The following is a 14,331-nucleotide window of genomic DNA, read 5'->3' on the forward strand; positions in this document are numbered from 1 at the left end:
TTATCACGACCAGCTAGTTATAACCATCGTTCAGAGTAGATGTTCCTGGTACCAAATAATATTATCTTCTAGAATAGTATAACACACGATTTTTATAAACTTGAAAACTTTATGAATTGTTATTTTCGGCTCATATATATATTTATCACCATCGATTGTTACCAGATATTTCAATAACTAAATTGAACCAGAATATACTTCATCTTTTACCAGTTAAATCTTTTTGAACATTTATTTTGAGCGACCTTCTTCCCATTTTCTTTATTATAAAATAGCCTCAACTATTTAAACAAACCTCACAGACCTGTACAGGTCTATAGCGACACGATCCTACAAATTACCGGCTTACCGGAAGGTAAGTCTTTTCTTAGATTTAATTATTATTCATTGTCGTTACGTGGGAGTTAGATTATTCAATTAATCATAAACTACCACCGCTCAGTACACCCTCACCCCCACGTAACACTAGCCTTGCTTTTTTTTTGACCGAAAAATTTTAGGTCTAAGATTTGATTCATACGACCGTTTTCTGATCAATTGGACACCCAGGAACTCAGAAAACGCAGCAAAAAGAGCGTGGGATCAACAGGAGAGAAATGGCGAAGGAAAAAGCACCTGCTGAAAAATGTCGGAAACGCAGGTTTCCGTTTTTTGGCTGTAACTTTTTATACAATAATCGCAGCGTATTGGGACTGCGCCCAATCGATTTCTCTCGCTAAATTACGTCGGAATAGTGCCACAATGAATTTATTCCGGCACTTTTAAAAATCGCGAAAATTTTCGCAAAAAATGCAAAGGGGTTAGCCTTGCTTTTTTTTTGGCCGAAAAATTTTAGGTCTAAGATTTGATTCGTACGACCGTTTTCTGATCATTTAGACACCCAGGAACAAAGAAAACGCAGCAAAAAGAGCGTGGGATCAACAGGAGAGAAATGGCGAAGGAAAAAGCACCTGCTGAAAAATGTCGAAAACGCAGGTTTCCGTTTTTTGGCTGTAACTTCTTATACACTGATCGCAGCGTTTTGGGACTGCGCCCAATCGATTTCTCTCGCTAAATTACGTCGGAATAGTGCCACAATGAATTTATTCCGGCACTTTTAAAAATCGCGAAAATTTTCGCAAAAAATGCAAAGGGGTTAGCCTTGCTTTTTTTTTGACCGAAAAATTTCACGTCCTAGATTTGATCCAAACGACCGTTTTCTGATCAATTGGACACCCAGGAACTCAGAAAACGCAGCGGAAAGATCGTGGGATCAACAAGAGAGAAATGGCGAAGGAAAAAGCACCTGCTGAAAAATGTCGAAAACACAGGTTTCCGTTTTTTGGCTGTAACTTTTTATACAATAATCGCAGCGTATTGGGACTGCGCCCAATCGATTTCTCTCGCTAAATTACGTCGGAATAGTGCCACAATGAATTTATTCCGGCACTTTTGAAAATCGCGAAAATTTTCGCAAGAAATGCAAAGGGGTTAGCCTTGCTTTTTTTTGACCGAAAAATTTCAGGTCCTAGATTTGATCCAAACGACAGTTTTCTGATCAATTGGACACCCAGGAACTCGGAAGACGCAGCGAAAAGAGCGTGGGATCAACAGGAGAGAAATGGCGAAGGAAAAAGCACCTGCTGAAAAATGTCGAAAACACAGGTTTCCGTTTTTTGGCTGTAACTTGTTATACAATAATCGCAGCGTATTGGGACTGCGCCCGAACGACTTCTCGCGCTAAATTACGTCGGAATAGTGCCACAATGAATTTATCCCGGCACTTTTGAAAATCGCGAAAATTTTCGCAAAAAATGCAAAGGGGTTAGCCTTGCTTTTTTTTGACCGAAAAATTTCAGGTCCTAGATTTGATCCAAACGACAGTTTTCTGATCAATTGGACACCCAGGAACTCGGAAGACGCAGCGAAAAGAGCGTGGGATCAACAGGAGAGAAATGGCGAAGGAAAAAGCACCTGCTGAAAAATGTCGAAAACGCAGGTTTCCGTTTTTTGGCTGTAACTTTTTATACAATAATCGCAGCGTATTGGGACTGCGCCCAATCGATTTCTCTCGCTAAATTACGTCGGAATAGTGCCACAATGAATTTATTCCGGCACTTTGAAAAATCGCGAAAATTTTCGCAAAAAATGCAAAGGGGTTAGCCTTGCTTTTTTTTTGACCGAAAAATTTTACGTCCTAGATTTGATCCAAACGACCGTTTTCTGATCAATTGGACACCCAGGAACTCAGAAAACGCAGCGGAAAGATCGTGGGATCAACAAGAGAGAAATGGCGAAGGAAAAAGCACCTGCTGAAAAATGTCGAAAACACGGGTTTCCGTTTTTTGGCTGTAACTTTTTATACAATAATCGCAGCGTATTGGGACTGCGCCCAATCGATTTCTCTCGCTAAATTACGTCGGAATAGTGCCACAATGAATTTATTCCGGCACTTTTAAAAATCGCGAAAATTTTCGCAAAAAATGCAAAGGGGTTAGCCTTGCTTTTTTTTTGGCCGAAAAATATTAGGTCTAAGATTTGATTCGTACGACCGTTTTCTGATCAATTGGACACCCAGGAACTCAGAAAACGCAGCGGAAAGATCGTGGGATCAACAAGAGAGAAATGGCGAAGGAAAAAGCACCTGCTGAAAAATGTCGAAAACACGGGTTTCCGTTTTTTGGCTGTAACTTTTTATACAATAATCGCAGCGTATTGGGACTGCGCCCAATCGATTTCTCTCGCTAAATTACGTCGGAATAGTGCCACAATGAATTTATTCCGGCACTTTTAAAAATCGCGAAAATTTTCGCAAAAAATGCAAAGGGGTTAGCCTTGCTTTTTTTTTGGCCGAAAAATATTAGGTCTAAGATTTGATTCGTACGACCGTTTTCTGATCAATTGGACACCCAGGAACTCAGAAAACGCAGCGGAAAGATCGTGGGATCAACAAGAGAGAAATGGCGAAGGAAAAAGCACCTGCTGAAAAATGTCGAAAACACGGGTTTCCGTTTTTTGGCTGTAACTTTTTATACAATAATCGCAGCGTATTGGGACTGCGCCCAATCGATTTCTCTCGCTAAATTACGTCGGAATAGTGCCACAATGAATTTATTCCGGCACTTTTAAAAATCGCGAAAATTTTCGCAAAAAATGCAAAGGGGTTAGCCTTGCTTTTTTTTTGGCCGAAAAATATTAGGTCTAAGATTTGATTCGTACGACCGTTTTCTGATCAATTAGACACCCAGGAACTAAGAAAACGCAGCAAAAAGAGCGTGGGATCAACAGGAGAGAAATGGCGAAGGAAAAAACACCTGCTGAAAAATGTCGAAAACACGGGTTTCCGTTTTTTGGCTGTAACTTTTTATACCATAATCGCAGCGTATTGGGACTGCGCCCAATCGATGTCTCTCGCTAAATTACGTCGGAATAGTGCCACAATGAATTTATTCCAAAACATTTAAAAATCGCGAAAATTTTCGCAAAAAATGCAAAGGGGTTAGCCTTGCTTTTTTTTTGGCCGAAAAATTTTAGGTCTAAGATTTGATTCATACGGCCGTTTTCTGATCAATTGGACACCCAGGAACTCAGAAAACGCAGCAAAAAGAGCGTGGGATCAACAGGAGAGAAATGGCGAAGGAAAAACCACCTGCTGAAAAATGTCGAAAACACAGGTTTCCGTTTTTTGGCTGTTACTTCTTATACAATAATCGCAGCGTATTGGGACTACGCCCAATCGATTTCTCTCGCTAAATTACGTCGGAATAGTGCCACAATGAATTTATTCCGGCACTTTTGAAAATCGCGAAAATTTTCGCAAAAAATGCAAAGGGGTTAGCCTTGCTTTTTTTTTGACCGAAAAATTTTAGGTCCTCGATTTGATCCAAACGACCGTTTTCTGATCAATTGGACACCCAGGAACGCAGAAAACGCAACAAAAAGAGCGTGGGATCAACAGGAGAGAAATGGCGAAGGAAAAAGCACCTGCTGAAAAATGTCGAAAACGCAGGTTTCCGTTTTTTGGCTGTTACTTCTTATACAATAATCGCAGCGTATTGGGACTGCGCCCAATCGATTTCTCTCGCTAAATTACGTCGGAATAGTGCCACAATGAGTTTATTCCGGCACTTTTAAAAATCCCGAAAATTTTCGCAAAAAATGCAAAGGGGTTAGCCTTGCTTTTTTTTGGCCGAAAAATTTTAGGTCTAAGATTTGATTCACACAACCGTTTTCTGATCAATTGGACACCCAGGAACTCAGAAGACGCAGCGAAAAGAGCGTGGGATCAACAGGAGAGAAATGGCGAAGGAAAAAGCACCTGCTGAAAAATGTCGAAAACACAGGTTTCCGTTTTTTGGCTGTAACTTGTTATACAATAATCGCAGCGTATTGGGACTGCGCCCAAACGACTTCTCGCGCTCAATTACGTCGGAATAGTGCCACAATGAATTTATCCCGGCACTTTTGAAAATCGCGAAAATTTTCGCAAAAAATGCAAAGGGGTTAGCCTTGCTTTTTTTTGGCCGAAAAATTTTAGGTCTAAGATTTGATTCATACGACCGTTTTCTGATCAATTGGACACCCAGGAACTCAGAAAACGCAGCAAAAAGAGCGTGGGATCAACAGGAGAGAAATGGCGAAGGAAAAAGCACCTGCTGAAAAATGTCGAAAACGCAGGTTTCCGTTTTTTGGCTGTGACTTTTTATACAATAATCGCAGCGTATTGGGACTGCGCCCAATCGATGTCTCTCGCTAAATTACGTCGGAATAGTGCCACAATGAATTTATTCCGGCACTTTTAAAAATCGCGAAAATTTTCGCAAAAAATGCAAAGGGGTTAGCCTTGCTTTTTTTTTGACCGAAAAATTTTACGTCCTAGATTTGATCCAAACGACCGTTTTCTGATCAATTGGACACCCAGGAACTCAGAAAACGCAGCGGAAAGAGCGTGGGATCAACAAGAGAGAAATGGCGAAGGAAAAAGCACCTGCTGAAAAATGTCGAAAACGCAGGTTTCCGTTTTTTGGCTGTAACTTTTTATACAATAATCGCAGCGTATTGGGACTGCGCCCAATCGATTTCTCTCGCTAAATTACGTCGGAATAGTGCCACAATGAATTTGATCCGGCACTTTTGAAAATCGCGAAAATTTTCGCAAAAAATGCAAAGGGGTTAGCCTTGCTTTTTTTTTGGCCGAAAAATTTTAGGTCTAAGATTTGATTCATACGACCGTTTTCTAATCAATTGGACACCCAGGAACTCAGAAAACGCAGCAAAAAGAGCGTGGGATCAACAGGAGAGAAATGGCGAAGGAAAAAGCACCTGCTGAAAAATGTCGAAAACACAGGTTTCCGTTTCTTGGCTGTAACTTTTTATACAATAATCGCAGCGTTTTGGGACTGCGCCCAATCGATTTCTCTCGCTAAATTACGTCGGAATAGTGCCACAATGAATTTATTCCGGCACATTTGAAAATCGCGAAAATTTTCGCAAAAAATGCAAAGGGGTTAGCCTTGCTTTTTTTTTGGCCGAAAAATTTTAGGTCTTAGATTTGATTCAAACGACCGTTTCCTGAACAATTGGACACCCAGGACCTCAGAAAACGCAGCGAAACGAGCGTGGGATCAACAGGAGAGAAATTGCGAAGTAAAAAGCACCTGCTGAAAAATGTCGAAAACACAGGTTCTCGTTTTTTGGCTGTAACTTTCTGTGCGTTGATCGCAGACGATTGAGACTGCACCCAATCGATTTCTCCCGCAAAATTACGTCCGAATAGTGCCGCAATTAGCTTATTCCAGCACTTTCCAAAATCACGAAAACTCTCGCCACAAATGCAAAGGGGTTAGCCTCACCTTTTCTTCATTTTTCGACCAAAAATTTTGGGTCTCGGATTCGTTTTGCACGACCCTTTTCGGACTCATTGGACCGCCAGGAACTCAGAAAACGCAGCGAAAAGAGCGTGGGATCAACAGGAGAAAAATTACGAAGGAAAAAGCACCTGCTGAACAATGTCGAAAACGCAGGTTCTCGTTTTTTGGCTGTAACTTTTTGTGCGTTGATTGCAGACGATTGAGACTGCGCCCAATCGATTTCGCTCGCAAAATTACGTCGCAATAGTGCATAAAAGAATGTTTCGCAGCATTTCCCAAAGACGATGAAATTTCCGTCAAAAATTCAAGGCGTCTCGTGTGATTCAATTTTGTTTATTATTTACCCCCTTGTGTTCATGATTACATTCTTATGCATATCTGAGCAACGTATGGAAATAATAAATTTTTTCTTCTTAAACATTGTTACCCGTCTCAGTTTTTACGTATTTGTTCACGAATAAATACACCTGAATCTAAAGCCGTAATATACTCTCACATGTATAGTACTTTGTTCTCTTCACATAAGTTTGGAAACTCATCGGTAGGCCATGCAGTACTCAGCAGTCGATTCGCGCATTATTGTTCGGTCTTGTCCATCCTCCGTTTTGACTTCTAATTCCGATCAGCTTTATTCTAGGTTCGTAATAATGTCGAAGTATTTTCTTCCACGGTCCAAGATCTATTGTTTCACGTGTTTTCCAAACTTCAGTATTCACTGTTTCCTTACCTCATGAGCTTGTTTGTTTTAGACTTGTCTGCCCATGTAGTCAGCTTGATGTTTTCCTGCTGCGTTTGTGTTTGAAAGTTTGTTACACCTTTATCGATCTTTAGCCTTGTGTAATGCGCGTGTACGATCTTGTATGCTTCGTCCGTTAAATTTATTCATGTATTTTCATTGCCGCAGCCTCATCTAGGTTTGTCGAGTTTCTAGCAGTCCGTGTCCTCAAAGAGATTTTCTGTAGAATACATTTTATCCTTCGAGAATGCGATCCGCAGGATGAGATTTTGAATCTTTTCTGGCAGTTCTATTTCTTAGAGTAGTATTTTTGGATTTTTTTCGAGATTTTGTTCTATTTTGTAATTGATTGACTCGTATGAGACAGATTATTCCAATGTTGTCCAACATTGTTATGAACATTAATAAATGCGATTACTAATAATACTAATACAATGTTTACTCGATTTACAAACGCATTCAGTAACGAAAATCAGTAAATATCCAGAACCTGTCTGTAAATTGACGGTGTGATTGTCACAAATTGGAAAATTTTATCACTAATTTCGAAATTTACATAGTAGTTCTCTGGGCTTTGCTGAAACCTGATATACTGTTAAGGATTTCACATAAAGTTTACACCTGGACATGTTACGTAGATCCACAAGAAAATCCCACAATTTCCGAACACTGTTGAAAACTTTTATAAGTACAGTACATTTAACATACTATCAAGTAATTTTCGAATCATAGTTATGGGTTATTTGAAATTATGGATATCAAATCCTTTCGTCACAATACATTTTTCATTTCAACAGACCATTCGTATCCCTTTGTAAATGTCTCACGTAAATTCGGTAGTACGTTTAGTAAATTTCAAATGCCGTACAGTAAATGTGCATTAAACTTATAAATATAATACATTAACTCGAAAAATTTAATAAATTCAAAATAGGTTTTTGTGTTTCGCCAGCCAATTTAAGGAGATATACGAGAATTGATTGCAAATTTAATTGGAGTGCTTGGTAATTCCCTTCGAAACAACAGATTTTTTCCTTAACCAGGTTTTTATCTGTAAAAATGAATGTCTGATAAATTTCGTCAATAAGATTTATCGCTGGTCAGAATGAAAAGATAACCTTTGGGTTACGCAAAGCGAGTTGGTATAAAATCGAACAGAGTGTGTGGGGATGCCGGAAATGGCATCAAGCGAACAGTCGTTCCTAAGTCATAGCTGCAGAAACTCGGCAGTTTTTTCTCCATTCGCGAGGATTGAACAAGTCGTTGAGCCTGCAACGGAAATAGTACATCCACACGTCAGCCATGGCGGTCAGGAAAATCGCGATTCAAACGCTGCTATTCTTCGTAACTTACACTCTGGCGGGACAACCATCCTTGGAGCCCATCATCGTCGTGCTCGCTCGTGCAGCAACCGGTGAGTATTTCCCGAACAAGTTCACAGTGTGATTCTCGCACGCAGTGCGGAAAGCGCGTATTCACATTATATCTGTAATAACGGCCTTCCGATGTCTCGGTTCCAGGAGCAACTGGAAACGCAGATCCGACCTGCCTTCTTCGAAATCCACCGGTTGTCAGAAGAGACGACTACACGTGAGTGTCACCGTCGATGGTTGGTCGAAGAAAGTTTGAACGTTGATGAAATTTGGTGTCATGTGATGCAGGTACTTTCCGGGCATCGGTGGCTATAAGCTGCACTCGAAAGCAGTTTCGTGGAACCAAGCTCGAATCACCTGCGAAGAGGAAGGCGGGCACCTGGCCATCATCAATTCTTTGGCCGAGAGGGATGCAGTGGTGACGGTGCTCAAGGCAATGAACCCAAATCCGGTTCATGTCAGTCTCGGCTTCCACGACCTTTACGAGGAGGGCCACTACGTCACTATCCACGGGCAAACTCTGGCCAGGGCTGGGTTCAACGAATGGGCGGACGGAGAACCCAATAATCAATATGGCCCTGAAAATTGTGGAGCTTGGCACGTGAGTGGCGGGCTCAATGATGAGAAATGCAGTGTACTACTGCCTTTTGTATGCGAGCTACCAATCCATTGACAGTGATTGGAAAAGCGTTAAGCAGATTGCAAGAAACGTCAACGAAGCAAAATATATAATCAAGTCAGAATTTCAAAACAAAAACTCATGTTGATATGCAATATAAGCCGTGAAAATGTAATGAAAAATTAAAACTTCGTACGCGGTATAATTTATTGCAATTGCCCACTATGTATTCCGAATAAAGTTAGAAGGTCTCGATGACAGTTTCACTGTATAGTTATTTAGGTAGGTGTGTGCATATAAATACTATTTCCGACACGCATGCGTATTATGCATACGTATTGTACATGTAACATATTCATGCACAGGGAAGGGCGTGTTTGATAACGAAATGAATAGTTACACAGCCGGGAAGCTGGAATTGTAACAAGGCGTGACGAATTTGCAATCAGCAATGATCAAATTCCAAAATAGGGAAGTTTCATCAAATAACATCACAAATGTGATTTAGGCTACTTTAATTGCATAAACGGCACGGATTTTTGTGTGTTATTTACATATTAATTCATACGAGCATTATTGGTTTAGGTTGAATTAGGATTAAGCAGTAGAAAAAAATTCAATTAGGCGCAAAAATATTTCAAAGTTTCCGGTACGTGAAATTAGCCAAAAGTATTTTGATTTCACGTCCGCCGTAGTTTCGTACGTTTAGCGAACAAGTTTTCTTGCAAATTTTCACTGATACCAATCGACATACAAGACATAATTTATTCATAAATCGATGTAACATGAACGCTCCTGGCTTCCAATCATCCTAAATAACTGAGAAAATTTTCAGATTGGATGATGATGCTCTGCCCGTAAGAAATTGGAAAATCCCACTTTTGCTAACCGTGAACGAGAATATAAACTTTGAACCGCAAGTAAAAGCAACAGTTTAAAGAAAAAGGAGCAAATTTTCGGATGTTACTCGAATAAACTTACTCTCCCGCACATCAATGACGACAAATTAAACTTGCGCTAAGTCGGCCGAAAATGAGACATACTCTTGGATTTCATTGCTATCTCACGCGTTGAATTAAGCCAGTAATTTCACAGCGCTGTCGTAAATGAACTAAAAAAAATTTTGATGCTTATACCCAACTTTAGACGACACATAATATATGCCGAATCTCTTCAGCCCGGTTGTACTTACGACTGGACGAACGTTTACCGCGGAGGGCATCGAAGATAAAGGTGAAATCACTCGTGAGAATGCAAATCGAACCGAAGTATCACTTGGTCCAATTACTCCATCACCCTTATCGTTACGTTTACGTTTCCCAGAGATTATGAGAGTGAGAACTTCAAACGTCGTCGGAAAGTTCTGGACGATACGAATCATCGGAATTGACCGATTGATCGCTTTGAGCTACTTCATTAGCGGTGGTGCGTATTGTCATTGATTATCAGTCTGTAACATCTGGTATGCGGATTCGGGTTGCTCGCATTCGCGGATAATTTCCTCGATCGCAAAGTTTCTTCGCAAAAGTATCCGGTGGCAGGCTGTCGTGTGAAGATCAACGTGGATGAAAGTGAGGATCATTCTTGGAACAGACAATGCTAACGTTTCGTGAGATAAACGACAAGCGGACAAACAATTATTTTCACCGCCCCGCAACCGTTGAGAGATATACGGATATTTTCCGCTTCAAGGTAATCTCTCAATACTTAAAATAATCCACCGCAGGTGATCAGAGTGAAACGATAAGCTAACGACTTGCGAGGTCGGTATAAAGGCAGCATCTTACTCGCCGTGTCTCTGCAGGTTTTCCTGGTCGCGAGGATTGAACAAGTTGTTGAGGTTGCAGCGGAAATAACGCATCCACACGTCAGCCATGGCGTTCAGAATAATCGCGATTCAAACGCTGCTGTGCCTCGTATCTTATACTTTGGGGCAACAAGCATGCTTCGATTCCTTCGTCGTCGTGCCCGCTCGTACAGCATCCTGTGCAACACCCGGTGTAACTCCTGGTGAGTATTTCCCGATCATATTTACGATGTAATTCTCCTATGCGACGTGGAAAGCGCATTTTTGCATCTCACTTTTGACATCCGCCTTGTGTTGTGTTAGGTCCAGGAACAACTGGCGAAGGAGAAACGACCTGCCTTGTTCGAAATCCACCGGTTGCCAGAAGAGACGACTACACGTGAGTGTCACCGTCGACGGTTGGTCGAAGAGAGTTTGAACTTTGATGAAACTTGGTGTCGTGTGATGCAGGTATTTTCCGGACATCGGTGGCTACAAGCTGCACGATCAAACACTTCCGTGGAACCGGGCTCGAAAAACCTGCGAAGAGGAAGGTGGACACCTGGCCATCATCAATTCTTCGGCTGAGAGAGACGCGGTGATGAAAGTGTTCAAGGCGAAGATCCCGCAACCGTTATACGCCAGTCTTGGCTTCCACGACCTTTACCAGGAGGGTCAATACGTCACCATCCATGGTCAGGATCTAGAAAAGACTGGATTCAGCGAGTGGGCGCTTAGTGAACCGACTGGTACTGTCGCTGAAAATTGTGGATCTTTGCACTTGAGTGGTGGGCTCAATGACCACGGTTGCCAAATACCATTTCATTTCATGTGCGAGCTACCAATCCATTGACAATGGTTGGAAAAGCGTTAAGTAGATTTTAAGAAACGTTGACGAAACAAAAGATATAATCAGATCACAATTAAAAAAAAAAAACCTCATTTTAATCAACTTGAAGTGTTTTGAATGAACCCAACATCTACATGAATATTTTCCGAATAAAATACGCAATAAGGATAACGAACATAGATAATATTAATACAAATTGTTAATCAGTTCAACAAATTAGACTATAACCCATGAATATGAATTGATAAATTAAAACTTATTGCGCGGATAATTGGGTGTAATTACCCACTTTTGCTAGCCTCAAAACCACGCGAAGTTAGCACATTATAGGCGTGTATGTATAAGGTCACTAACATTCGTTAATGCCTTAAACTTAGTTCTACTTTGTTCTAGGTCCGAAAAAAAACTGCGAGTTCAATTTTGTTCGATATTTAATTGGTAAGCCCCAAAAACTCATTTTTGTGTATGTAGAAGTATAAATTGTACACGTGTCAGTAGTTTTAGTTATTTGTTATCAACCTCATCTTTAATGACTTAAAAAACGTGGTATTTTGCTTTCTTCGTTTGTAATAGGTCTTATAACATATTTCTGTTACGTTATCCGTATCTGACTACCTGGCCTACGACTCGGTTTTATAACTGTCATCTATCTCTGAAGCTATTTCCGTAGCGAGAGAATTCACCGCCTAGTGGCCATTTATAGTACCAGTTCTTTACTTGTTTCAAAGCGTGTGGTGTTTCTTTTACCTCGTTGACAAATTAGTGCGATTGACTTAACCGATTATGCCAAGCAAGCTTCGATTAGATCAACAAAGCATGGCATTCGATCGATGAAAATTTTTTGTTGGCTAAATTAATGTACTCATTTTATTCGAAGTGCCTTATCATTTCTGTCAACGAACATGGGACTTGAGGAACAATTACACAAACTTCAAATGAAATGATATTCAGTTGACTCAATTTCGGAAACACATCAAAAAGTTTTACTGGAATTAATACATGTGAAGTGAAGTATACTTCACTCCATCGCGATAAGAAAGGCTTTTGTTGAATCAAGGAATTCGCTTGGCTAAATGATTTTAACGAACTAACTAAATCGAAATTGTTGAATTGAATTCATCGTACTTGGAAGAAATAAGGGATGCTAGATCGAAGTGAATGGACTCCAACAACATCTATTTCGTCGATTCTAGAATTCCTTTTCCTCCGTGCACAATCAAACGACCCTCGAATTCCGAGATTATTGGCAGGCCTGGATCCAATTTTTTCTTATCTAATGCCATAAAAAAAAAACAGGTGAAATCACCCATGATAATGCAAATGGAACCGAAGTATCACTTGGTCCAATTACTTCATCACCCTTATCATTACGTTTACGTTCCCCAGAGATTATGAGAGTGAGAACTTTAAATGTCGTCGGAAAGTTCTGGACGATATGGATCATCGGAATTGACCGATTGATCGCTTTGAGCTACTTCATTAGCGGTGGTACGTATTGTCATTGATTATATTATCAGTCTGTAACATTTGGTATGCGGATTCGGATTACTCCCATCCGCGGATAATTTCCTCGATCGCAAAGTTTCTTTGCAAAAGCATCCGATTCCGGCAGTAAGCTATCGTATGAAGATCAACGTGGATGAAAGTAAGCTGAGTGCAGGATGCAGATATCAAAATGACGCGATCATTTTTGGAACAGATAATGCTAACGTTTCGTGAGATAAACGACAAGCGGACAAACAATTATTTTTACCGCCCCGCAACCGTTGAGAGATACGGATATTTTCCGCTTTAAGGTAATCTCTCAATACTTAAAATAATCCACCGCAGGTGATCAGAGTGAAACGATAAGCTAACGACTTGCGAGTTCGGTATAAAGGCAGCATCGTACTCGCCGTGTCTCTGCAGTTTTTCCTGGTCGCGAGGATTGAACAAGTTGTTGAGGCTGCAGCGGAAATAACGCATCACACGTCAGCCATGGCGTTCAGAATAATCGCGATTCAAACGCTGCTGTGCTTGGTATCTTCTAATCTGGCGGAAAAATTATCTGCGCAGCCCATCGTCCTCGCACTCGCTCGTAGAGCAACCGGTGAGTATTTCCCAACAAGTTCACAGTGTGATTCTTGTACGCGATGCGGAAAGCGCGTATTCCCAGTATATCTATGATAACGGCCTTCCGATTTCACCGTTCCAGGAGCAACTGGAAACGCAGATTCGACCTACCTTCTTCGAAATCCACAAGTTACCAGAAAAGACGACTACACGTGAGTATCACCGTCGACGCTTGGTCGAAGAGAGTTTGAACTTAGATGAAATTTGGTGTCATGTGATTCAGGTACTTTCCGGGCATCGGTGGCTACAAGCTGCACTCGAAAGCAGTTTCGTGGAACCAAGCTCGATTCATCTGCGAAGAGGAAGGCGGGCACCTGGCCATCATCAATTCTTGGGCCGAGAGGGATGCAGTGGTGACGGTGCTCAAAGCAACAAACCCACATCCGGATTATGTCAGTCTGGGTTTCCACGATCTTTGCCGGGAGGGCCACCACATCACTATCCACGAGGAAACTCTGGCCAATGCTGGGTTCGACGAATGGGCGAAAGGAGAACCCAATAATAAATATGGCTCTGAAAATTGTGGATCTTTACACTCGAGTGGCGGGCTCAATGACCACAGATGCGAGGAATCACTTCCTTTCATGTGCGAGCACCCGATCCATTGATTCGTTTATAACAGTACACAATATGTTACACCAATCCGATCGTCACCCTTGGTCTGTAATTACAAGTGAAATGGTTAAATACAATATGAAGTAAATTTTGAACCAATCATATCGGATTTACAATCAATCGTTATTCATGTATAGTAATGAATTATGTACAATAAACAGATAGCATGCACTATTGCGACGTCTCCAAACAATCCCTCTAAAATTCTTATAACAGCTGCACCGGCCGCGCTGATTGTAATTATACCGCCGGATGATAATGTCTACTTAATCAAAACTAGCGCCTGTACTACGAGGAATGCAAAAAAATAAAAAAAATAAAAAGTATCGTATTACCTAAAATAAAGATTCACTCTTCAAAGATGACGCCTCAACATTTTTCGGAAAATTGT

General features: G+C 40.9%; 2 protein-coding genes across 2 annotated transcripts; both read left to right on the forward strand.

Annotated features, from left to right (window-relative positions):
- The first annotated feature begins 7,752 nt into the window (after positions 1–7,752).
- On the forward strand, positions 7,753–8,835 carry LOC107223736 (hemolymph lipopolysaccharide-binding protein-like). The gene is made up of 3 exons (XM_015663521.2): positions 7,753–7,999; positions 8,106–8,175; positions 8,247–8,835. Exons 1-3 carry the CDS (start codon positions 7,888–7,890, stop codon positions 8,629–8,631), a joined length of 567 nt encoding a protein of 188 aa, XP_015519007.1. The 5' UTR covers positions 7,753–7,887; the 3' UTR covers positions 8,632–8,835.
- Positions 8,836–10,176: 1,341 nt separating this feature from the next.
- LOC107223733 (hemolymph lipopolysaccharide-binding protein-like) lies at positions 10,177–14,319 on the forward strand. Its single transcript, XM_046744639.1, has 4 exons — positions 10,177–10,269; positions 10,382–10,587; positions 10,688–10,763; positions 13,549–14,319. The coding sequence occupies exons 2-4, from the start codon at positions 10,452–10,454 to the stop codon at positions 13,931–13,933; spliced, it is 597 nt and encodes a 198-aa protein (XP_046600595.1). The 5' UTR covers positions 10,177–10,269; positions 10,382–10,451; the 3' UTR covers positions 13,934–14,319.
- Positions 14,320–14,331: the final 12 nt, after the last annotated feature.

The sequence above is a fragment of the Neodiprion lecontei genome, chromosome 7 (genome assembly GCF_021901455.1).
Source record: "Neodiprion lecontei isolate iyNeoLeco1 chromosome 7, iyNeoLeco1.1, whole genome shotgun sequence".
Classification (NCBI taxonomy): domain Eukaryota; kingdom Metazoa; phylum Arthropoda; class Insecta; order Hymenoptera; family Diprionidae; genus Neodiprion; species Neodiprion lecontei.

Bases quoted from the DNA above. Each gene is read 5' to 3' on its own strand.
- LOC107223736 (XM_015663521.2), top strand. From the start codon at position 7,888: ATGGCGGTCAGGAAAATCGCGATTCAAACGCTGCTATTCTTCGTAACT. The intron at 8,000-8,105 runs GTGAGTATTTCC...TCTCGGTTCCAG, and splicing joins GCTCGCTCGTGCAGCAACCG to GAGCAACTGGAAACGCAGAT. The intron at 8,176-8,246 runs GTGAGTGTCACC...CATGTGATGCAG, and splicing joins GTCAGAAGAGACGACTACAC to GTACTTTCCGGGCATCGGTG.
- LOC107223733 (XM_046744639.1), top strand. From the start codon at position 10,452: ATGGCGTTCAGAATAATCGCGATTCAAACGCTGCTGTGCCTCGTATCT. The intron at 10,588-10,687 runs GTGAGTATTTCC...GTGTTGTGTTAG, and splicing joins AACACCCGGTGTAACTCCTG to GTCCAGGAACAACTGGCGAA. The intron at 10,764-13,548 runs GTGAGTGTCACC...CATGTGATTCAG, and splicing joins GCCAGAAGAGACGACTACAC to GTACTTTCCGGGCATCGGTG.